Raw genomic sequence first — 26,297 nt, 5'->3', positions numbered from 1 at the left:
GAGCATCCTATCCAGGCCACAGCTAATCCACCTAATCTACACATCTTGGACACTAAGGGTGGAATTTTCCAGTCCCGCCTGCCACAGGAATCATAGCGGATGGGACATACACCATGAAAAGATCCTTTGACCTTGGGTGGGATTTTCTTGCTGTACTCACCCTAGGGCTGGTCAAGCCTGCCCTCAGGGGTAATTTAGCATGATCAATCCATCCAACCTGCACATCTTTGGACTGTGGGAGGGAATTGAAGCACCCGAAGGAAACCCGTGCAGATACAGGGAGAAGGTGCAAACTCCACACGGGCAATGACCCGAGGCTGGAATCGAACCTGGGGTCCCTGGCGCTGCGAGGCATCAGTGCTTAAAAGTAAACTTTATTTATTAGTCACAAGTAAGGCTAACATTAACACTGCAATGAAGGCACTGTGAAATTCCTCTAGCCGCCACATTCTGGTGCCTGTTCGGGTCAATGCAATACGTCTTTCAGAATGTGTGAGGAAACTGGAGCACCCGGAGGAAACCCACACAGACACAGGGAAAATGTGCAGACTCCACACAGACAGTGACCCGAGCCGGGAGTCGAAAGGGGGCCCCTGGCTCTGTGAGGCGGCAGCAGCACTAACTACGGTGGCACTGATTTTAGGACTTCCCCAAAATGCCTCTGCTCTCCACCTGGCATCCCCCACCGTGGCCAAGCCCAGATTGGAGCAGTAGCTCCCAGAGTCTTGTGGGATGTTGGAGCCACTGATTTAACATTTTGCTTTGTCAGAAACTCTGATTTGTAAAAGGGGACTAATGCTAATGAGGTGAATGGATTCTTTTCCAAACAAAAATGCGTCGGTGCATCTTTAAATCAATGGTGGAGGAGGATTTGTGTGAGGATTTGGCTCCATCAGTGGAGTGGAATATGTAACTACAGCGTTGGAGAGAGCAGTACCTGGAGACTGGGACACTGATCTCTCTCTGGATGTATTAACGCGTGCCCCTTTTCACAGATTTAAAATTGACTTCTTAAAGTCCACGTGTGTGTGTGTGTGTGTGTGTGTGGCTACGACCACACCAGCAGGTGAGAGGGAGAATGACCTTGTTAACCTCATAGAAGCACTAAGGTGTTTAAATAAGAGGGGAATGAGAGACGGGAGGGACGGGACGGGGGGGGTGGAGTGTGAGAGAGAGAGAGGTCAAGGCATTTGGTCAGACTGATGGAGATGACCATTAAGCGGCAGAGTCCAGGAGAATTCAGGCAGACCTCATAGAAGCACTAAGGTGCTTCTTTAAATAAGAAGGGGATGAGAGGGTTGGAGGGGGGAAGAGCAGTCAAGGCATTGTCAAGCACGGATGGAGATGTCCATTAAGAGGGGGTTCAGGAGGATTCAGATGGGTGGAGGGAGTGGAATCATCCAGATAAGACAGGTGTTCAAAAAATAAAAGACGGTGCAGCCAAGTGCTCCAAGACTTGAACAATCTCAACACAGCCACGTTTGATGACCCTCAAAAAAATACTCAGAAAAGAACTTAAGAAAACACACACACACACACACACACAGACCACACAGCTGGGAGGTAGCAGGCAGCACGCTCTCTCTCTCACTCTCTCTTTACCAATACAAACTCTCATTTTTTTTTCCAGATGTCATTGGCTGCAGCCGATTATTTTAAACCCAGAAGCTGGGACGGTTCTTGCCTGCGTCAGCCTCTCATTTGGTATTGGGTGCACCGCTGTTGTAACACAGAGCCACTTTGAAAGCAAGACAGGTACCAGCCACGCTGAGTCCAGTTCATCCATTTCGTATTTTTTATTTGCCTCCAACGCTCCCAGGCATTTTGTTTTTGTGGGGGGGGGGGGGGGGAAGGGGCTTATATATACACGTGTGTGTGTATATATATTATAAATGTGCCTGCTAGGCTTGCTTGCTCTGTCTATTGTAAGGTCTCTGCCCCCTTCTTAGGGAGACTTCACACGTGTGTTCCCGAGCAACCGGGGGGGGGGGGGGACAAATGAGACAGGGTCAGATCAGGAGAATCTCTGGCCAGTGACCAAAAAAACACAAGAGACAAGCCGGCTCCTTTACATCGGGGTTGCAACTCAGGATTATCTCAGTGGCAGTGCCCACAGCCGGGAGAGAAACCCGCAGTTTCTCTCCCACCACCACCCCCCCTCAACCTTCGTCTCCTGCCTTTCTGATTTGAGCCAGGGATAAGGATTATGTTCTAATCAGAATTAGAGTGAGTGAGGGAGGGAGGGAGGGAGAGGGAGGTGGAGGAGAGGAGAATTGCCTTCCCAGGGCCGGGGTTAAGGGAGGGTTAGGGGGGGGGAAGGAGGGTCGGGTTGGGTTGGGGTGGGTCGGGGGGGGGGGGCGGGGTGGGAAGAGGACAAAGTCAAAATTGGCTGAAGGAGGCAGATCGTTCGCGGCGGAGACATCCACAAGTGCCCACCTACAGGAGGTAAGTGAATGTAAGAGAAGTGTCGGTTCCAACCTCCCAACTCCCCCCCAACTCTTCCTGTCCCTTTTTTTAACACCCCCCCCCCCAACTCTTCCTGTCCCTTTTTAACACCTCCTCCCCCCAACGAATTACAGTGGAGATTGCCTGATTTGTCAATACCTGTGACAAGCAGTTAATTAATTGTAAAGAAGGTAAAGCACATTCCGTGTGTCAGTGCACATTGTACAAAAGTTGTGTTAACTATTGACTGTTCTGTTGTCAATTTCACCCCCAAGTTTGGCAACATTCTTCCTGTAACATTACAGGCGTTCCTGAAATCACGCTGAAATGAACTGCCTCTCATTTGTCATTTCACTTTTGTTTTCTTTTTACACAGGTTTTATTTGATGTTCTTTGCAGATCAGCAATCCTTTCTTCTTTGGTCCCTTACTGGAGCGGCTTGGTTTGGCCTTTATTTTACTTCACCCATCGACTCCGGCCCCTCTGTCTCACTCTCCAAAGTCTGGGAAGCGCTCGCTCTCGAAGAGGTCCGGTTTTTGTTGGAAGTCGTGTGAAGGAAGAGGAGGAGGAGGAGGAGGAGAGGGGGGGAGAGGGGGGAAAAAAAAAAGTTACTGGAATGAAGCGGAAACAGAAGCGGTTCTTGCAGATGGTTGGCCTCTTTGCTGTGGCTCTGGTGTTCTTGCCCAATGTTGGACTGTGGTCCCTTTACAAGGAGAAGCAATTGGAAAAGTCCCCAGAACAGGGAAGTCAGGTAAGTGGAGAGGGAAGGCGGGAGGCGGGGGGGAACGAGGGGAGAGAGGAGAGGGGTGGGAGGGAGATTAGCGAGGGAAGGTTGGAGTAATTGATTGCCGTTACTGTAATGGGGGGAACTGGGGAGGGGGTACAGGGTGGGAAATGGGCAACTTGCACCAGGTATCAAACCCCAACTGCTGTCTTGCCCTCCTCCTTCTTGGGGGGAGGGGGAGGGCAAGAGTCAACTCCATGGAACCAACTGACTGCTCCACTGCCCCACTTTCTTGCAAATGTATTATTCTTGTGTTGGCCTTGTGTTCGCAGTCTGTGTGATGAATTTGAACCCCACCAGCTTTGAAGTTACCCTCCGGTGTTGTGGCAGTTGGGGTTGACATGCGTGGGGGTGGAGGGGGTGGGAGGGGAGTAGAATGAGAGTTGAAACGACCGCCTTACTTTGTGATTGAGTTGAAGGGAGTCAAATCCCAATGAATAACCAGCACTGTCGGTCAAAGAAGAACACATTTGCGGATGAAGGTGTTGAATGCTAAACCTGGCAATTAATGTGTCGTTACCAGCTTTTTAATACAAGAGAAATGATAAGTTTTTTTTTATAAAGTTCTGATTTCTAAGCAGGAGATGGTTCCTTGTTCAAGCTTAAGGCACAATTGGACCCTAGTGGTGTGTTGAACATTAGCTAAGTTGGAAGGGTAATTAGTCTTTTCCTTTCAAATAAGAGTTTCCCTGTCACTCTTGAAAGAGGTTTGTACTCTAGAATTAACACATCAAATTAACATCCTTTGATGTATATTAATGTCCTCAATGTTTGAGCAGTTATGCTGAAGCAGTATATTACATTTTCTTCTGTAAGACTGGTACTGAATGGCTATGGAAGGAGTATCCTTTCTTATCAGGCAGAGCCGGATGCTCCTGTTCTCGTTCCAGGCTGGAGGGGATCCAGGTTTCAAACCTGATAAATGTGGCTCTCCAGTGTTTGTGAATGAATCCGCACACATCCTCCCTAGCTTGGAGTTTGGAGGCAGCCTCTTAGTGACTTGTAAAGAAGTGTATTGTAGTGAAACCTTATGATGCTCTGAGGAACAGCACTCGTCATTCCAGGGATGAAGAACTGAGAGCGCAATCAATTTGTGCCGGTCAATAATGACCTTATAGATGTGCGGTGATTCAGCTAAATAACATTAGTAATTGGGGATGGAATCAGTAACAGGTACTTTCAGGCTAGCTTAAACTTATTATATGCAGAGTAAAGTCCTTTGCATTTTAGCCTAATTCCTAATGTCAAACCTCTCTGTTTCATTATCCCCTCCATCCTCGCCCTGAAGCCTTTCTCTCGATCTCAGAGAGTGTTCTAATCTCGCTATAACTTCGCCCACACTAATTCTGCAACCTCTTTTAGTCCTGCAATCCTCCAAAATGTATCTCTTTTTGGAACACATGAAAAATAAACGATGAACCGGTCAGGCACTGTTTACACTATTGTGACATTTTGCAAAATAACACTTCATAGGAAATTTATCAGATTAAAACATTATTCCAAGGTTCCTCAATGCTTAGTGAAAGTGGAAAGCCTCACATACTTTGAGCTCCACTGCATACTCCCTCTAGTATATATCTGTACTCCTCCATTTATGGCCTTTTGGCCATTTTCATCACTTCAACACTGATGGCTGAGCAGTCAGCTGCCCAACCCTAAACTCTGCAATTCCTTCCTTAAATCTCTTTGCCTTTCTCTTCTCTGACAGTGTTGTTCCTTAAAGCCGACCTCTTTGATTTCGGTCACCCACCTGAATATCTCCATATGCAACTTTTATGTCAGATTTTGTGTGACAACCTTCCGACGTATCACCTCTGAATGGTTCACTACATTGTGGAATGCAATCCCATTGCTGATTTGTGTCATGTTATTTGTGATATGGGGTCTTTTTATCTTTATTCATTCATGGGAGATGGGCTCCGCTGGTCAGGCCAGCGTTTATTAGTCATCCCTAAAAGAAGAATGATATGTATCCAAGTCAGGGTGTCCAGACATCCCTGGAGAAGGTGGTGGTGAGCTGCCATCATGAATTGCGGCAATCTGTGTGGTGTAGGTGCTGATAGAGAGGGTGTTGCAGAATTTTGACCCAGCGCCAGTGAAGGAATGGTGATATGTTTCCAAGTCAGAATAGTGAGAGGTTTTGAGATGAGCTTGGAAGTTGTGGTATATCCATGTTTGTGCTTGTCCTGTTCTCCTAGAAGTCATCATTTTGGGAGGTGCTGTCGAAAGAGCCTTGGTGAGTCCTTGAGGGGTACCTTGTACATGGTACACACTGATGTTACTGCTCATTAGTGGTGGAGAGAATGAATTTTGGAGGTTGTGAATGGGGCACCAATCGAGTGGCTGTTTTCTCCTGGATGGTGTAAAGCTTCTGGGGTGGTGTTGGAGCTATTGTAGTAAGTACCTTAACAATGCTGATTGGGAGTGAGTGCCAAGATTTTGACCCTTGAAAGAAAGGTGATATGTATCCAAGTCAGGGTGGTGTGTGACATGGAGGAGGGCTTCTAGGAGACGGTGTCCCTAGATATCTGCTGCTCTTCTTCTCCTAGATGGTAGCAGCTTTGGAAAGTACTACCCATGGAGCCTTGGTGAGTTCCTGCAGTGCATCTCATAACTGGTGTAAATCATTGCTGCTGTGTGTCATTGGTGGAGGGAGTTGATAGTGAAAGTGATGGATGCGATGCCAATAAAGCAGATCCCTTTGTCCTGGATGGTGTTAAGCTTCTGGAGTACTGTTGGAGTATTTGTAGTGTTATGTCATGCAGTTCAAACTCATCCAAATGTCACAGCACAGAAGGGGTGATTTTGGCTGTTTGCACTTGTGTGCTGACGCTATGAAAGAGCTAGCCATTGAATCTCACAGCATTTGTGTTTTTTTTTTCATTTTTCAACTACATATTCCCATTTTAACATTACCAATAGATCTGCTTTCACCACCTTTAAAGAAGATGATCATAGAATCCTTACAATACAGAAGGAGGCCATTCAGCCCATTAAGCCTATACCAACCACAATCCCACCCACACCCTATTCCCATAACCCTCTCGCACCCTGTTCATCCCCCTGACACTAAGGGGCATTTTAACATGGCCAATCAAATTAACCCGCATATCTTTGGACTGTGGGAGGAAACCAGGGCACCCACGCAGACACGGGGAGAATGTGCAAACTCCACACAGACAGTGACCCGAGGCTGGAATTGAACCTGGGCCCCTGGTGCTGAGGCAGCAGTGCTAACCACGGTGCTGCCGTGCCAAATAGGGATGGACAATAAATGTTGGCCTTGATCGTGATGTCCACATCGCATGGACAAATAAATTGAAATGTGGCAGAGTATTACAAATCATTATAAGAAAGAAAAAAAATCTCCTTGTCTCATACTTAGAGCAGAATGTTCCTGTCCCGTCTGCCTTGGGAATCATAGCGGGTGCAACATGGACCATGCAAAGACCTGTTGACCTTGAATGGGATTTTCTGGTCATGGAGTGAACACAGCCAAAAAATCTCATCCCTAGTTCTTTAGCCAGTTGCCTAAAATCTTTGTGCTCTGGTTAACGGCTTTCCTGCCAGTGGAAATAATCTTTCATTCTTTACTCTATCAAAATCCTTCATGATTTTGAACACCTCTATTTAATCTCTTCACCTTCCTCTGCCCTCTGGAGAACAGCCCAATCGTTTGCAGTTTTCTCCATCTAAGTGAAGTCCCTCAGCTTTGCAGCCATTCTCAAGTTAATGGGGACAGAGCGATGCAATAGATTGGCCCCAAATGAATTTTTAGACAGTTCAATTAATACTGTACAGTAAAATTATACTGATTAGCTTACTCAGCAAGCAATCTGGGGATTGTTTCTCTGGCAACTTGTGGAATTCAGTTCAATATAACGGGTCATTAACACCAGGGGAAATGACCATAAACAGCAGGTGGATTGTTCAGGGAAACATGCTCCATCAACCTGCTTTGTCCTCCGTCACTCCAGTCCGTACTGCAACTGTTGACCCTTCATGCCCTCTGCATCATCCTACTGGGCGGCACAGTGGCACAGTGGTTAGCACTGCTGCCTCACAGCACCAGGGACCTGCGTTCAATTTCTGGCCTTGGGTCACTGTCTGTGCAGAGTCTGCAAGTTCTTTATGTGTCTGCGTGGATGTGCTCCGCTTTCCTCCCACTGTCTGAAAGACGTGCTGGTGAGGTGCATTGGCCATGCTAAATTCCCCCTCGGTGTACCCGAACAGGCGCAGGAGGGGTTTTTCACAATAACTTCATTGCAGTGTTGATGTGAATCAACTTGTGACGCTAATAAATAAACTTTACCGACCCTCAGTTATCCAAACAGTCATTTAAATGCAGTGTTGTCTATCTCCTAGGGGAAAATGATAGACCTTTATGGGCGGGAGTAATGGTGACTGATGAGAGATTTTCAGATTAAGGTGATAACAGCTTTGAATATATGAATTCAAATTTAAACCCAAACCTGCTGTCGACAGCAGCAATTTGCAGTTATTAATGTACCGACATGTGCATCATCAAACAAAACTTGACATCTTTGTGCGCAAGGAAATATTAAGGACTACTTAAAGGAGAGAGAGAGAGAGGTGGAGAGATTTTCGGGAGAAAATTTCAGGACTTAGAGCCCAGGCAATTGAAGGCATGGCCACCAAAAGTAGGGCAAATACTCTGTAGGCCTTTATTGCAAGACGATTTTGATAGAGCAGTAAAGATCGTCCTGCTGTTATTATACAAAGCTTTGATTAGACTACACCATGAGTTCTGTGAACAGAAAAATTATCATAGAAATCCGACAGTGCAGAAAGAGGCCATTCAGCCCATCGAGTCTGCACCAACCACAATCCCACCCAGGCTCTCTCCCATATCCCTACATGTTTACCCACTAATCCCTCTAACCTACACATTTTAGGACACCAAGGGGCAATTTTAGCATGGCCAATTGACTAACCCGCACATCTTTGGACTGTTGGAGGAAACCAGGGCAAACTCACACAGACACGAGGAGAATGTGCAAACTCCACACAGACAGTGACCCAAGCCGGGAATCGAACTCAAGTCTCTTGAGCTGTGAAGCAGCAGTGCTAACCACTGTGCTACCGTGCAGTGGAAGTTGACTAGACTGCTTTCTGAATGGCACGAGATTGTCCTGAGAGGAGAGATTGAGGAGACTGGGCCCGTAATCTTTAGAGGATTGAGAGGCAATCTCATTCAAGCGTACAACATTGTTTCAGGGCTCAACAGGGGAGATACAGGCAGGATGGTTCCCTTGGCTGAAGCTTCTAGATCAGGGAACTCAGTCTCAGAATAATGGGCAGGGGCATTTAGCACTGAGATTAGGAGGAATTTCCTCAGTCAGAGGGTGATGAACCATTCTCTGTAATTCCTTAACCCAGAGATCCTTAGAGGCTCAGTCCTTGAGTGTGTCCAAGACAGAGATCGAAAGGTTTCTCGTGATTAAGGATAGCCGGGGTGTGGTGTGGAAATATGGCATTGAGGTTGAAAATCAGGCATGATTGAGTTGAATAGCAGAGCAGGCTTGAGGGGCCAAATGGCCTTTAACTGCTTCTATCTCCTAAGTTCCGAACATGAAATTCAGAGATGCTGAAATGGCTTTAATTGGAGGACTACAGAGTTTCAGTATTGAGAATGGTGTGTAAGCAGTAACTTTACTTACACACAGGGCAGCACGGTGGCACAGTGATTAGCACTGCTGCCTCATAGCACCAAGGACCTGGGTTCAATTCTTGGTTTGGGTCATTGCCTGCACATTCTTCCTGTGTCTGTGTGGGTTTCCTCCGGGTGCTCCAGTTTCCTCCCAGAATCCAAAAATGTGCAGGTTAGGTACATTAGCCATGTTACATTGCCCTTCAGTGTCAGGGGGACTAACTAGGATAAATGCATGGGGTTATGGGGATAGGATAGGATTGTGGTTGGCGATGGGCAGAACGGCCTCCTTCTGCAGTGCAGGGATTCTATAACAAGAAACACCTTTCACCAACAGAACACGGGAACCTTTGAGGATTATTCAAATATCCGCTATTATAGATGACTTTTGAAGGAGCTATTCCACTACCTCCACTATGCAAACTGCATAAGATATATACATCTTAGTAAAGGGCTGGGAACCCGACATCCATGTCTCACTGCTGCCTTTCTCTGATCGTTCAAATGTTTTGGTGTTGAACAGTTTGATTTAAACAAAGCCAATCACCAAGCTGGAAAGAAGGATATTAAAGTTTAATTCACATCATTTTAATTAGCATTGCAATCTGAGCAATATGATGCAGAAAGCTAGTGAGTGGTGACCTCTGATATTGACTTATTGTATCTCTACACTGAGGTAACTGTTTAAACTTTTAATACCTGTCTAGCGATTTGTTGAGAGAAGGATGCGTCAACTATGCGCTCCTTTAGAATGGGCCACCTTGTTTCTTTCTCTCTTCTAAATAAATCTGAAATGAAATCCAAATTCACCCACGTTTAGTCTCAGCTTACATTGCATCCTGCTCAGCTGGAGAGCGTATACCTTTTCTGACTTGCTGTAAAATGGTGGGATGGTCACCACCTGCAGCAAATGGAGAGATAGAATGAAGGAGTGACTGAGGGAGTTGAGGCCTAGCTTGTGACTGTATCCGTACACTTTCCAATGCTGTACTCTTGGGAGAGGAAATATCAGAAAAAACTACTGCTGGCGTGTGTTTGAAAGGCTGAGCAGATGGAGTTTCTATTAATTAGAGAAGAGAAGTCTGAGTTGTGGATGAGGTAATATGCGGGATTTTCTGGCCCCGCTCACCCCAAAACCGGAAATTTCCATCTGAGGTCAACGGACCTTTGCTTGGCCTACCCCACCTAACTGCCTGCTATTATTCTCATGGTGGGCGGGATGAGAAGTTCTTCCCCAAAGTCTTGAAAATTGTGATGAGATTCGATAGTGTGTTTGGACAGAAAGTGTTTTTGCTCATGAGGTAAGTTAGGGACAGCACAGTGCCTCAGTGGATAGCACTGCTGCCTCACAGTGCCAGGAACTCAGGTTCGATTCTCAGCTTGGGTCACCATCTGTGCAGAGTCTGCACGTTCTTCCTGTGTCTGCGTGAGTTTCCTCGAGGTACTCCGGTTTCCTCCCATAGCCCAAAAGACTTGATATTTAGGTGCATTGGCTGTGCTAAATTCTCCCTCAGTGTACCCGAACAGGCGCTGGAGTGTGGCAACTAGGGAATTTTTACAGTGGTGTTACAGAGAAACTAGAAGCAGGAGTAGGCCATTCAGCCCTTCGAACCTGCTCCACCATTCATCTTGATCATGGCTGATCATTGAATTCAATATCCTGATCCCACCTTATCTGATAACGTTTGATCCCTTTAGCCCCAAGAGCGATATCTAATTTCTTCTTGAAATCAGACAACGTTCTGGCCTCAATTACACTTGGTGGTCGTGAATTTCACGCATTCACCACCCTCTGGGTGAAGAAATTTCTCCTCACCCCAGTGTTAACGTAAGCCTACTTTTGACCCTAATAAATAAACTTTGAACTCCTGAACAAGCAACCATGGCTATAAGGTGACCTCTAATAAGGGGAAGCTTTACCCAGAGATTGTGAAAACGAGGAACTTGCCACCACGTGGTGTGGTTGAGAAGATTAGCATGGCTTTGTAAGATGGGAGTGAAGATCGGCACGTATCATGGGCTTTCTATGAAAAGAAAAAGCATGGGAAGACGTGCTGTTCGGGTGGGAGAGGCCCATCTGGAGGGAGAAACACCAGCACAGAACAGTTGATCCAAATGGCCCGTTCCCGTACTGTCATACCATGCAGAATTGGAACATAAATTCTCTCTTGGAATACTGTGCTCAGTTCTGGTGGCCTCATTACAGGAAGGACGTGGAAGCTATTGAAAGGGTGCAGAGGAGATTTACAAGGATGTTGCCTGGATTGGGTGGCATGCCTTATGAGGATAGGCTGAGGGAGCTTGGTCTTTTCTCCTTGGAGAGACGAAGGATGAGGGGTGACCTGATATAAAATGTTGAGAGGTATTGATCGGGTGGATTCTCAGAGGCTATTTCCCAGGGCTGGAATGGTTGCTATGAGAGGACACAGGTTTAAGGTGATGGGGAGCAGGTACAGAGATGTCAGGGGTAAGCTTTTTCACTCAGGGGGTGGTGGGTGAGTGGAATCGGCTGCCGTCGGTGGTAGTGGAGGCAAATTCAATAGGATCTTTCAAGAGACTTCTGGATGAGTACATGGAACTTAATGGGATTGAGGGTTACAGGTAAGCCTAGTAGGTATGGATATCATCGGTGCAACTTGTGGGCCGAAGGGTTTGTTTGTGCTGTAGTTTTTCTATGTTCTATAAATGCAGTGGTGATCCTAACATCATAAAGTAGACAGAGCTCAGGTTCTGATGTATGTCATTGACCTGTCAACCAATTAGGGAGTAATTGGACCAGGTTAGATTAATGATAAATTGCTTGAACCTGTACACAGATCCCCAACTAAAATCCTTAACAGTAAGTATAAAGACATTGAATCACTCCAGTGCAGAAGGAGGCCATTCAGCCTATTGAGTTTGCACCAACATCAGTCCCACCCTGGCTCAATCCACACAACCCCATGTATTTACCCTGCTAATCCTCCCAGCACTAGGGGTTAACTTAGCCTGGCCAATCAGCCCAACCAGCACATCTTTGGACTGTGGGAAGAAAGGTGAGGGGCAAGAGATTGGGGGAGGGGGGATGCGAGGAAAGATTTTTTTACTCAGAGGGTGGTGATGGTCAGGGATGCGCTGCCTGGGAGGGTGGTGGAGGCGGGATGCCTCACATCCTTTAAGAAAGTACCTAGATGAGCACTTTGTACACCATAACATTCAGGGCTGTGGGCCAAGTGCTGGTAAACGGGATTAGCTGGGAGTTCAGGTGTTTCTAACATGTCGGTGTGGGCCAAAGGGACTCCTCTGCACTTTATGAAACTAGAGTACCTGAAGGAAACCCACACAGACACGGGGAGAATGTGCAGAGGCTGCGCAGACAGTGACCCAATCCGGGAATCAAACCCGGGCGCTGTGAGACGGCAGTGCTAACCGCTGTGCCACCGTGCTGCCCATAATGCTTCCTCTCCATACAGTTTGGTGTCTGAACCTTCCAAGGGGAGGTCAGTGGTGTAAGTTTTCAACCCTCCGTCCAAATATAAAACTGATACCGGAGATTATAGAAGTTGCCCACTTGCGAATTGTTTCAGATGGCAATGGACATGGTGCACTTCCTCTATGATCTGGCCAACACATATTGCCCAGGCGCTGCTCTCGCCCAGTGGGTCCGACAATCCTCAACAATTGTATTTCAGACAAAGCAACTTCTCTTAAGTTTAAATAGGATACTGGTTCTGACATTTAAGTTTCGGTTTTGTCATTTTCTGATTAGTATTTCCATTCTGAGTGCGAACCCTTTCCCCGTGAACTCTGTCTCCCTGTGGGAGGGTATCATTTTCCCCATTAACCTTAGCAAATGAAGGAACATGTAGCCTTTTATTTTTGTTTTGCACTCAGCCTCGCAACTCTCTGAACCGAATCTGTGATCATTTCACACTCGGGTACTCGATGCAGTGAGATGTTTTTGTGCAGTGTCCGGACGTCACCGGAGCACATTTGTTGTCTCCATTATCTGTGGTTAATAAATTTACCTCCTCCCTTTTGAAGATGCGGCTTTAGCAGCGTTCAGCGATTAAATTGGCAAGCGAAGTTCTGGTGTGATTTTCTTTAATCTGTATAAAAGGGAATAATCAGGAGCTGTGTGGCAAAGCAGTAACTTGTCTCTCCTTGTCAAGTAAGGGCAAACAAAGCACTCTTGTAAAGCAGTGTGGCTGAATGAGACAGATCAAAATATTCCGGTTTAGAATTTTATCATGCAGGACTTGTGTGAACTGGAGGAGTCTCTGCTGGTTGTTACAGAAGATCCCAGAGGGATTTTTTGTCAGCATGGTGACACGCCGCTCATTATAATCCAGAGTTTTGCTTCAAACGCTATTTTCTAAATCGAACATGGGAGCTGGAAACCCTTTCGTTTTCTTTTTGCTGAACCTTGGGTTTAAATGGATGGTGATTACCAGTGCGGTTTTCATATGGGGACCATTTACATGAAATCGCATATTCTGCTGAGGTTCAAAGGGGGCTTTCACATTACAGAGCCGGTACCCGCAGAGATGCGCAAGCACTGGTCCACAAATGTGCTTTATCTGTGTCGTTTCCCTCGCCCCCACTCCCCTCCGGACCGTGCAGCAGGCAATACGAAGCTCGCTCGTGGAGTGCTTAATTCAAGAGTTGAATTCTAGTTCGGCAAACGTGGGCGGAACGGTGGCGCAGTGGTTAGCTAGCACTGCTGCACCGCGGCGCCAGGGACCGGGGTTCAAAATCCCTGGCCTCAGGTGACTGTGTGGAGTTTGCACAGTCTCCCCATGCCTGCGTGGGTTTCCTCCGGCTGCTCCGGTTTCCTCCCCCACTCCAAAGATGTGCGGGTTAGGTGGATTGGCCGTGCTAAATCGCCCCTCAGTGTCAGGGGGACTAGTTAAGGTGAGTGCATTGGGTTATGGGAATAGGGTCTGGGTGGGATTGTGGCTGGTGCAGACTCGATGGGCTGAATGGCCTCCTTCTGCACTGGGTGCTTTGCAATTTTGCCTGCAGTTATGTAGCAGGGATACATTCATCAACACCAACTTGCCTTTGGATAGCGCCTTGAACATCGTAGAAGGTATTTTGCCGTACAGGAACGTTATCAGACAATTATTGAGGCTGCACTAAAGAACTGTTAAGATAAGTGAGTAAAAACAGTTGAAGAGGTAGACTTGAAGGAACACCTCAAAGGTAGGCTGGTCAACCAGGGAAACATTCCCGAAAGGAGTCAAGTTTGGTTCAGATAAAATCATGGAGTGTGGTTTCAGGAGCAGATACTCTGAGGCGAGAGTGGAGGAGGCCATATTATACAATGGTCTTGATAGTGAAGTCCGCTCGAGATTCCAGGACAACGAATATGGAGTAACCACATCCTGGATTTTACCCATCCACACTCTCCCCCCACCATTTTCTCCGCCTCCTCCCCTGTCCCCCTCTGTGAATCATCCTCGCTGTGATATGGTTTCTTTGGCACTGTGTGCCTTCTGGTTATCGTCCCACCCAGCTACCCCACCCCTTTCCCCCCCCCCAACCCCACCCCTGTCCCCCATGGACACGTTAATGTGTGGGCTCTAACAAAGAGTGTTAGCAGACATAAATGAGTATGAAAGTTTGCACTGGGGTGGTGGGGGGGGATGGGTGGATAGTGGTGGGGGCTGGTTCATGAAGAAATTAGATATTGGGGCTCATGGGACTGAGGGATATTCGGGGGGGTGGGGGAATCAGGATCTTGAATTTGCTGACCAGTCACGATGGAGATGAGCAGGCTCGAAGGGCCAAATGGCCTCTTCTTGCTTCTAGTTTCCATGTGGGGGAGGTTGGCTGCGGAGATGGGTGGTAATTGTGACTGAGACTGATTCTAAAGTCACCGCGCACAGATATGGTTCCAATAGGAGCGATTGATACTGAACCTTTCCCTGCTGTCGTCTTTCGTCTCCCTGCAAATGCAGGGCGGAGAAACCATATGTTACACCCCGAATGCCGCTGTAGGTAGCTTTACCAGTCTGAGAGTGCTGGCTAAGTCTTGAATGAACTCGCAGAGATACCGAGATGCCTCAAGTATCCTGGAATCATGGAATCCCTGCAGTGCAGGAGGAGGCCATTCGGCCCATTGATCTGCACCGTCTACAATCCCACCCAGGAACTATCCCTGTAATCCCACATATTTACCTTACTAATCCCCCTGACACTAAGGGGCAAACACTGTAAGAAGCCTCACAACACCAGGGTAAAGTCTGAAGGAGCAACACTCCAAAAGCTAGTGGCTTGCGCTACCAAATAAACCTGTTGGACTTTACCCTGGTGTTGTGAGACTTCTTACGGTGCTTACCCCAGTCCATCTCCAAATCATGACTAAGAGGCAAGTTAGCACAATTAGTTCAATTGACCTAACCTGCACATCTTTGGACTGTGCAATGAAGTCCCTGTGAAAAGCCCCTGGTCGTCACACTCTGGTGCCTGTTCGGGCACACTGAGGGAGAACTTAGCATGGCCGCCTAATGTGCATATCTTCGGAGTGTGGGAGGAAACCCAAGGACCCAGAGGAAACCCATGCAGACACGGGGAGAACGTGCAGCCTCGGCACAGACAGTGACCGAAGCCGGGAATCAAACCTGGATCTTTGGCGCTGTGAAGCAGTAGTGCTAACCACTATGCCCCCATACCACAGTTCAAAGTCAACCACAGTATCGTGGATTTGGAGTCACATGTTGGCCAGACCAGGTAAGGGCAGCAGATTTCCTTCCCTAAAGATCATTTGTGGACATTAGTGGTTGTCATGATAGAGTCATAGAATCATAGAAACTCTACAAGTGCAGAAGGAGGCCATTCGGCCCATCAAGTCTGCACCCAGGCCCTATTCCCGTAACCCCTCATGTTTATCCTGCTAATCTTCCTGACACTGGGATTAATTTTGCATGGCTGATCAACCTAATCCGCACGTCTTTGGACTGTGGGAGGAAACTGGAGCATCCGGAGGAAACCCACGCAGACATGTGGAAAATGTACAAAAACCGGGCAGCATGGTGGCACTGCTGCCTCACAGCGCCAGGGTCCTGGGTTCGATTCCCAGCTTGGGTCACCGTCTGTGTGGAGTTTGCACATTCTCCCCGTGTCGGCGTGGGTTTCTCCCGGGTGCTCCGGTTTCCTCCCACAGTCCGAAGATATGCACATTAGGTGGCCATGCTAAGTTCTCCCTCGGTGTGCCTGAACAGGTGCCGGAGTGTGACGACCAGGGGATTTTCACAGTCACTTCATTGCGGTGTTCATATAAGCCTACTTGCGACACTAATAAATAAACTTTTCCACAGAGGCCGGAGTTGAACTCGGGGTCCCTGGCACTGTGCGGCAGCTGTGCTAACCACTGTGGCGCCCCTAGTAGCCAGGCTGCTTTCCTTTCCTGCTTAGCTTGCTCTGGTATCAGGCCTGAAGTGCTCCCTGAGATTTATTTTTATAATGTACTGCACTTGACCTCCAACTTTCACGAGAAAGGTTGATGCGTAGGAGGTCGGATTAGTTCAACACAAAGGAACTAAACCCAGGGACAAGAGAGATCATTACCACTTTGTTTGCAGATACGGTGAGTCTTTAATTGCAGGGTAATGGAAAATGAATTAATAATCATGTATTTTAATATTAATTAGGCCATTAACTGCTGTTGAAACTGTTGTGGCTCCTCATTGAAAATGACTTTGAGAAGGATCTTCTCGAGTTGAGATGTTTGCCCTCCCCTATTGCTCTGACCACTGTGCAAATACCAGCTTCAGACCTTTTGTATGGAGGTCTCCTTTCTGATTGTGACTGAGTAAGAGGAGTTAATCCAATTGAAACCGTGTTTCCATTAGGCTGACACTGAATGCCTGGAAGTATTGTACCAAGCTCCCGATTCACACTGCGCCTGCCCAAATTTCTACAGTGCCTGGTTTTCAGAGTATAATCACAGCCTGAGCTGATAATTAATTTTTTCTCTCTCGCTAAATAATTGAATTCTCTGGTAATTCAAATTGAGTGGGGACTTAGCACTGAAAACATGTTGCATTATCAGATCATTTGAATTGAACATTCCTGAATTAAGAGAACCAAAATGCACCATGACAGAACCCAAAAAAATGAATGTCACTTGATGTACTTATATCAATTTGCTCGCCCTGCTGTTTTAATGGGAGCATTAGCTCAGACGGATTGATGCCTTTATTAAGATAACGGGGATGCGAATTTGATGCCCGTGTATCAAGGAATTGTCCGTGGCGTCAGCAGGGGACCCAAAGGTTCTGTCCCCAGAGTCTGCGTCCAGGCAGGGGCCCCCACACTTTTCAGAGGTCAGGGGTGAAAAATTTCTATTTCTGTCCTTTCACCTTGAGGTAACTGAGTTAGCACGGTGGCCCAGTGGTTAGCACTGCTGCCTCATGGTGTCAGGAGCCAGGGTTCGATTCCTGGCTCAGGTCACTGTCTGTGTGGAGTCTGCACATTCTCCCCATATCTGTGTGGGTTTCCTCCGGGTGCTCCGGTTTCCTTCCACAATGCAAAAGACGTGCTGGTTAGGTGCATTGGCCATGCTAAATTCTCCCTCAGTGTACCCAAACAGGCACCGGATGCGGCAACTAGGGGATTTTCATAGTAACTTCATTGCAGTGTTAATGTAAGTGACACTAATAAATAAACTTTAACTTTAATGAATTATGACTCATAGGTTTACAGCACAAGAACTCGCCTTTGGCCCAACTGCTCTGTGCTGGTATAAAAGCAAAACACTGCAGATGTTGGAGATCTGAAATCAAAATCAAAATCAAAAAATGTCACGGGAATCTGAGCGGGTGAATTATGGAAAGGTCCATTGACCTCGGGACAAACGAGGCTGTAAAATTCTGCCCAGAGGGTCTGACAGCACTTGTGGAGAGAGAAGCAAAAGTTATCTTTCCAAGTCCGTATTACTTGTATTTATACTCTGCACGGGCTGGCACAGTGGCACAGAGGGTTAGCACTGCTGCCTCACAGCGCCAGGGACCCAGGTTCAATTCCAGCCTCGGGTGGCTGGCTGTGTGGAGTTTGCATGTTCTCCCCATGTCTGCGTGGGTTTCCTCCGGGTGCTCTGATTTCCTTCCACAGATGTGAGGGTTAGGTTGATTGGTCATGATAAGTTGCTCCTTAGCATCAGGGAGATTATCTGGGTAAAAACATGGGATTACGGGGACAGGGCCTGGGTGGAATTGTTGTCGGTGCAGGCTTGCTGAGCTGAATGGTCTCCTTCTACACTGTATCACTCTACAAGTGCTTTTTCCCACGCTAATCCATCCCACCTTATCAGCATGACCTTCTATTCTTTTCTCCCTCATCCTTATGTCACTTTCCCTCGAATGTATCCAAGCTATTCTCCTCAACTACCTTGTGTTAGCGCGTTCCACATTGCAACTACTTTCTGAGTAAAGGATTTTCTCTGAATTTCTAATTTAATTCTGTGCTGTGGGCTGAAACCTCTGTATTAAACAAACGTGGAATAAGACAAGCTCCTTTGAAATATCAAAGCTTTTCTTCCCATAAATCGTGCTTAATACATGTTGATCTGTAATATTTTCTTCATTGGAATTTGGATGTCGCTGCCAAGGCCAACAATTTGTTATCCATCCCTAACTGCCCTTGACAATGGTCTCGTGTCTCCGAGTGTAAAGTCTACATTGTGTTAAGATTCAAGTCAGAAACTGCAATGTATTTTATGCAGTGCACCAGGATCATAAGTGGTGAAGCAGCTGAAGATGGGTTACTGCCCTGTGGAACTCCTGCAGTGATGTTTCAGATGGAGATCATTGATCTCCAACCATCACAACTGTCTTCATTTGTGCCAGGTATGGCTCCAACCAGTGGAGAGTTTCCTCCTTGGTCAAACCAACAAGGAAAAACAAAATAAAGAGGAATTTGCTACTTGGCATTATTCTACGTGTGTTGGCAAATGGAATCACTGGCTGGAATGTAGAGGAAATCTCTACAGATTATATTATATTATAAGGTAATATTCATACAGTTTCGGAAATGAGGTTGCAGCTTTTTTTAAAATGCATCTTCACGCACACGCACAACACGCACACGCACACAACACACATAGTGCCGACTTAGGTCACTCTGTGCGGAATCTGCACGTTCTCCCCGTGTCTGTGTGGGTTTCCTCCGGGTGCTCCAGTTTCCTCCCACAGTCTAAAAGTTGTGCTGGTCAGGTACATTGGCTGTGTTAAATTCTCCCTCAGTGTCCCCAAACAGGTGCCAGACTGTGGCGACTAGGGGATTTTCACAGCAACTTCATTGCAGTGTTAATGTAAGCCTACTTGTGACGCTAATGAATAGACTTTAAACAAAAGTTGGCAGTCTCACTCTGAGGCTGCAAGGAGGGCTGGTGTGGGAAATTAAATTCTCACACTCGCCAGTAGGTGGTGCTCTCTTGACCTTTTTTGGTTAAGTCTCATTGTGCCAGGATTCGCTGTGGTAAGGTTAGCTCACATCGTTTACTGTTCCTTCCACTTGCCCATTTCAGATTCAAACTTTTCTTTTGCGGGGAAAGTTTTGCGATCTTGAATGGGTAGCGTCAAAGGGAAGAAAAGAGGCCTCCTGAGTGAACAGGGCAAGCAACTGTGTAACCCGTCAGTTTGAATGGTCACAAAATCGGGCAAGTGCTGAGGAGGTAATAATAATGGGAGGGACAAATTAAATGTCAACTTCGATCGAGGAAGACAAATGCAGAAATTCTGATGGGGAGAGGGTGGGGAAGGCAGGAAGCGGGGGGTTCTGGCTGGAGGTCGAGAAACTTATGGGCTCCACGGTGGCACAGCGGTTAGCACTGCTGCCTCACAGAGCCAGGGACCCGGGTTCGATTCCGGCTTCAGGTCACTGTCTCTGTGTGGAGTTTGCACGTTCTCCCCGTGTCTGCGTGGGTTTCCTCTGAGTTTCGCCCCACAGTCCAAAGATGTCAGGTGGATTGGCCATGATGAATTGCCCCTTGGTGTTGGGGGAATTAGAGTGTAAACATGTGGGGCTACGGCGATAGAGCCTGGGTGAGATTGTTGTCGGTGGGCTGAATGGCCTCTTTCTGCGCTGTAGGGATTCTATGATAAGACAGATTTCCCTCGGGTTCCGGTGGATTTAATAGCAGGAGCAGATTAGCATATTGCACGAACATTGACAGGTTAGATAGCTGTTTGTGGGGATGTGGCGGGGGGGGGGGGTGGGTGTTAGCAGAGGGAGGGGTACTTGTGGGTGTTGGTGGGCCGTCAGCACCAGGCTATAGTCAACAAGCAGAGAGGAGGTCGAAGATTTGGGACCCCAGGGAGGAATGGGTACGATGTGGCGGAGGAAGACTGGAGTTGGGGGCAAGGAATGATCGGGAGTCAGATGTGGGCCGCATTTGAGGAGATGGAACCAGGGGAGATTGGTTCCGTTGAAGTGGTGGAGGCTGCCTCGCTAAATATATTTAAGTCACGGGTAGATAGGTTTCTGATAGACAAGGGAATTAATGGTTATGGGGAGAAAGCGGGAAAGTGGAACTGATCCACTTCAGATCAGCCATGATCTTATTGAATGGCGGGCAGGCTCGAAGGGCTAGATGGCCTACTCCTGCTCCTATTTCTTATGTTCCTGTGTCAGGGCTGGCTGAGGCAAGTTGGCGAAGCAAGTATGATGCATCCAGCAGGTAAATGGAAAGGCACTTTGTAAGAATTTGGACCTGATTAAGATTCAGGACTATTGGCATCTTCAGCCAATTCAAGCGTCTACAATTTCTACAAGGCTTGTTGAGCTTACCTACAAGGTCAAGTGATGGAGACAATCGGGTGTAATGAATCAACATTGAATTTATTAAGCAAGAATGATAAATACACTTAATAAAAGATGGCAAAGACAGCTAGGACATTCTTATCCTTCCGAGAATCCAGAATCCCTGACAGGGTAGGTGAAGTCTTTGTCCTGATTTGTTATGGTGGCAAACAGGTGTGTTTTAAATTGTCCATTTTGTTCTCAGATAAAAGAGGGTTAGGGACTCAAGGATAGCTCATCGCCATCTCTACATAGATACAAGGCCTAGATGATTCACAAGATGGAGGCTAAGAGAAGTATTTCTCAAATGTTCCTGAAAGTTCAAATTAGTTTTCAGCTTCTGGGAGATAGGTAGCAAGAAACTGTGGAAGAAGGATAGAAACTTGTGCTCATACTAGAAGGGCTAAATTTAGGGGGAATTGAAAGATTCGAAGGCTCCCCTAGATGGAGCCGGAGAAAGACATCTCCAGGAAAACTCGCACCATGAACGAGGTGGGAGATTGGGAGATTCCACAGCCCTCTGGTCAAAATTCCAAAGACCTGCAACACTTTGAATAAAAAATATTTCTTTTCATCTCGGACCAAAGTGACATCCCCCTTATTTTGAAATTATGGTCCTTGGTTCCAGACTCCCCAACCAGGGAAAACATCTTGCCTGCATCCGCCCTGTTTATTTCTGTTAGGATTTTATAGGTTTCAATGAGATTACCTCTCATTCTTCGAAACGTTTGAGAATACAGAGCTGGCTTCCTAATCTCTCTTCATAAGACAGTCCCATCATCCCCAGAACAAGTCTGGTGAACTTTCCTTGCACGTCCTCCATAGCAATAATATCTTTTCTGAGGTAAGGGGACCAAAACTACAGACAATATCCCAGATGCAGCCTAACCAAGCTGCTATACAATTGAAGCTATTCCTGTTGTAATGAAGGCTGACCCTCCATTAGCCTCCTGAATTGCTTGCTGCATCTGGAGATTAGCTTTCAATGACTTATTGATGATGACACCCAGTCCCTTTCTACATCTATGCTTTCTAATCACTTACCATTTAGGAAACACCCTGTTTCTCCTACTAACGTTGAAAACCACCTTTTTCCAAATTAAATTCCACCTTCCATGTTCTTGCCCGCTCACTAAGCTTGTCCATGTTCCCTTGACGCCACGTACCATCTTCCTCACAACACACATTCTCAACAGGCTTTAGGCTGGAACTTTCCAGTCGTTCACGCTGGCAGGATCTTCCAGTCCCACCGACAGCGCATCTCCCGCTGCAAATTCCACGGCAGCAAGGGGTGCGTGCCACAGGAAACCCCATTGCGGTCCCACTACTGGTCAATAGTGGGCCATCTCTTCATGGCAGTTGTGTAATACTTGCCAAACTTTGTGTCATCTGCACACTCGAAAACGTTACTTTTAGTTCCCACATCCAAATCATAGATATGTATTGTAAATTGGTGAAGTTTGAGTAGTGACCACTGCTACCCCCCACTCACTGTAGCTGCTAATGCAAGAATGGTCCATTTATTCCAACTGCATAGCAAGAACTCACTTGATTGCTCCATTTGAAGCAGAGTGATATGGTGGGACTCTGATATATTTTAATCCATTCATTTTCATGAAGCTTACAAATTATTCAGAGCAAGGCAGAGCTCTGTTGGCAATTTCCTCTGGCAACCCATGAGCAGCAAAGAAAGTATGCAAAATAATGAGTGGAATGGTGGCACAGTGGTGAGAACTGCTACCTCACAGTGCCAGGGACCGGGGTTCACTTCTGGCCTTGGGTCACTGCCTGTGTAGAGTTTGCACATTCTCCCTGTGTCTGTGTGGCTTTCCTCTGGGGCCCCAGTTTCCTCTGCACAGTCCAAAGATGGGCAGGTTACGGTGATTGGCAACACTAAATTGCACCTTCGTGTCAGGGGCATTAGCAGGATAAATGTGTGGGGTTGCGGGAATAGAGCCTGGGTTTGTGGTCAGTGCAGACTCGATGGGTCAAATGGCTTCTTTCTGCACTGTAGGGATTCAATGAAAACATTGAGAAGTTTACCAGCTGTGGCTTGATTCATTACTTTGAATGGCGATTGATCACATCCCATCCTCATTGCCATTGTAATCCTTGTAAGACAGAAACACAGGTACACACACATATGGGTGAAGTTTCCTATTCTGCTCACCATGGGAATCGTGACGGGCAGGGAGGGGTGGACCGTGTAAAGGTCCATTGACCTCCGGCGGGATTTTCCGATTCCAGGGCAAGTGTGGCCAGAAGATCCCGCCCATGGAGTCTGAGTACCAAACTATACTGGTTTATTCTGATTTGCTCGTATATGTGCACAACACAAATGACCCCTTAAGAGGGCACTATTACAGGTCCTGATTCCAGTGCCACTCATTGCAGTTGACTCTTAGTCCCTTCAGAGAAACCCGGGAGGGGCGATAAATGCCACACAGTGGTGCCGTTCCTATATAAACATGAAATTAAATTCAAAATTGTTTGACAATTTGCAAATCTACAAAGCGTGTGACTGATGAGAAGCTCATTGGAAAGCCAATGAGAACATATACAGGGTGGGACATGTGAAACCGGTGCCAATGTGCCGTTGTTCTGTTCTTTCCTCTGTTTCTGGATAAGTCGCAAGGCACCTTATTTGTTTCCAAGCCTATTTTATTGCAAGGAAGGTTACATTTCAGTGAAGTTTGCTTGAAAAGCCTCATGCTCAATGACATCCATCATAAAACAATGCATTAAATATAGAGCAATGCAATGGTAATCTGTTACACTGTCACATCTTTGCAGTTACACTTTGTTAACTAGAAAAGTTTACAGAAGTAGTGTTTGCTTTTATTTCACCTTGGTAGGTAATTGAACTGGTTACAATAATAGCAGCTTTATATTCCTCCAGAACCTTTAACATAATGTCCTATGGTGTGACACAGAAGGAGTAAGCCTTACCAAATTTGTTCCTGCAAACTTGTAAGGGGAGGCGATGGCCAGTGTATTATCGCAAGATTTATCAATCCAAGGACTCGGATAACGTTCCGGGGACCCAGGTTCGAATCTATTGTAGATGGTGGAATTTGAATTCGATGATTCAAAAAAAAATCTGGAATTAAGAATCTACTGATGACCATGAAACAGTTGTCGGAAAAACCCAACTGGTTCACTAATGTCCCTTCAAGGAAAGGAAATCCTTACCTGGTCTGGCCTACATGTGACTCCAGAGCCACAACATTGTGGTTGACTCTCAACTGCCCTCCAGGGGCAACTAGGAATGGGGATTAAATGTCCCATTAATGAATTTTTAAAAAAACTCCAGCAATAAATTAGATTTTTGTATGATTACTAACGTGTACATCACAGGAGAGGTCGAGAGGAGGACACTGGGCTTTGGGGAAATTTGGGGATTCCAAATAAACCTGTTGGACTTTAACCTGGTGTTGTGAGACCTCTTACATTGGCTGAGTGGTAAGTATGGGTTTTGAGGCCGGGGATAGGTTCACTTTTCTTCAGGATGTTGCTATGGCATCTTTTACATTCATAGTCACAGTGCAGTTTCACAGTGCAGTAAGAGAGAGAAAGCCCAGCAATGCAACACCTGGACTCAACCTTTGGCCTGGGTTTTGAGACAAAATTCCTGGAGTGAGATTTGAATGCAAATACTTATTTTGAGGGCACAGCCACAAAATAAGGAGGGAGGTGTGCAGTTTAGAACAGAGTTGAGGAGGAACTTCTTCACTCAAAGGGCGGTGAATCTCTGGAATTCTCTGCCCGTTGAAATGGTGGAGGCTGCCTCACTGAATATATTTAAGTCACGGGTAGATAGGTTTCTGATAGACCGGGGAATTAAGGGTTATGGGGAGAAGGTGGGAAAGTGGAACTGATCCACTTCGGATCAGCCATGATCTTATTGAATGGGGGGAGGGGGGGGCAGGCTCGAAGGGCTAGATGGCCTACTCCTGCTCCTATTTCTTACGTTCTTACGCTCTTAATACACAGTCTTCTGTCTCTGCAGGGTGAGTGCCACTGTGTCATAATTAACACAGGAATGGTGTTCAGGAATGAACCTTCCAATGCCGGCCCCTCATACATCCCAGCTTTCCTTGGCTCCACTTCGTGTGACTCTGCCTTCCGTTGCCGAGGCCAAAGCCTCCCTAAACCTCCTCACATCTCTCCCTTTCTCCCTCTCCTTTTTTAAGAAGCTGTTAAAACCTGACTCTGCAGGCTTTTTGTACCTGTCCCGACCATTTTGATTGATAACGTTTCTTTGAAACACCCTGGGCTGTTTGACCACATTAAAAGGTGCTTTTCGAATGCAAGTTCTCATCGCTGCTCCATGCCAGCAAGCTGCTGCAGTTGTTAAAAGAAGGAGGGCAAGCAAACAGAGTAAATTTGTTCTGATTTGGCACACTTGTGTCAGCTCGTCCCCGGAGGTCGGAAATATCATTCCGAGATGAAAAGAAAATTGTGCCGTTTTAGTGAGCGACGAATGTTTCAAGAGTCGCAAATTAGTGAGGAGAAGGGAAGGATAGACACAGCTTTTCAAAACGTAGTGAAGAATCTGCCTCCGTCTGTCTCCTTGTAGCGCTGAGTTTCAGTTCAACAGAGCACAAGGTTTTTGTAAGTTATGTAACTTGTAAAAGAGGCTTAGTAGGTGTCAGTTCAGCATGAGAAAGGACGCTGCATGATGGATCTCAAGAGATAAATAGGAAAGAAATTGTATCACTGGAGTAATAATCTTGTAGAGATGTGCTGCAGGAATACTTAACAATCTGATTCAGTGAGTGAAATGGTGTTTAAAATTCCTAATACAGTAAGTGGCACATCTGTCAATTTTTTTCATGACTGAAGACTAGTCCATGATTATCCCTGGCAGAGTGCTGCAGTGGTTTGCCATTGTCTGCTGTGGTGTAGAAACAGCACCGGTTCACAGGAAACTTGCCTCTTATTGTGATAGAATGTCTACGTTCAACGTTATAGACTCCCTCTCTAGTTATCTGAAAAAAACCCTTTACCAATGTTGCATTCACAGACACTGGCTGCGGAGGGTGGGGGTATGGTGTGTGGGTGGAGGATCTCCCCGTGAATCTGTTCCTGGCTATCAGGAACGTGCTATTAGGAGCATAGGAATTAGGAGCAGAAGTCGGCAAATTCAACCCTTCGAGCCTGCACTGCCATTCAATTAGATCATGGCCGATCCCTCCTTGGCCTCAAATCCACCTCCCCACTTGTTCACCATTTCCCCTTTTCCCTTTTTCTTGATGAGAAATATATGTACCTCTTGCTTGAAACCATTCAACGATTCAGACTCCACTGCGTTACGGGGCAGTGAGTTCCACAAATCCACCACCCTCTGTGAGAAGTAGCCCCTCCTCATCTCAGTTTTAAATCTACCGCCTCGCTGCCTATACCTGTGACCTCTTCTAGATTTCCCCGCAAGAGGAAACATTTGGTCTACGTTTACTCTATCGACCCCTTTCAAAATTTATATACATCGATCAGAACCCTCCCCATCCTTCTAAACTCCAGCGAGGACAAGCCCAAACTGTTTAATCTCTCCTTATACATCAAAGGGCGGCATGGTAGCACAGTGGTTAGCACTGCTGCTTCACAGCTCCA

General features: G+C 46.6%; 1 protein-coding gene across 2 annotated transcripts in view; it reads left to right on the top strand.

The window, feature by feature from the left end:
- Window positions 1–3,061: 3,061 nt before the first annotated feature.
- The window catches only part of galntl6 (polypeptide N-acetylgalactosaminyltransferase like 6), a 1,196,842-nt gene continuing 1,173,606 nt past the window's right edge, over window positions 3,062–26,297 (top strand). The window contains exon 1 of one of the 2 annotated variants that reach the window (XM_080189755.1): window positions 3,062–3,191. In XM_080189755.1, coding sequence (XP_080045881.1) covers window positions 3,062–3,191 — 130 coding nt within the window. Of the gene's footprint in view, window positions 3,197–26,297 lie in introns of both variants that reach the window. The other variant, XM_080189754.1, reaches the window with a different exon arrangement.

This window comes from Carcharhinus amblyrhynchos, chromosome 5, assembly GCF_965287045.1.
Source record: "Carcharhinus amblyrhynchos chromosome 5, sCarAmb.v2.hapA, whole genome shotgun sequence".
NCBI classification, from domain to species: domain Eukaryota; kingdom Metazoa; phylum Chordata; class Chondrichthyes; order Carcharhiniformes; family Carcharhinidae; genus Carcharhinus; species Carcharhinus amblyrhynchos.
The sequence above is the reverse complement of the archived record's forward strand: the minus strand, read 5'-3'. Positions and strand labels throughout refer to the sequence as shown.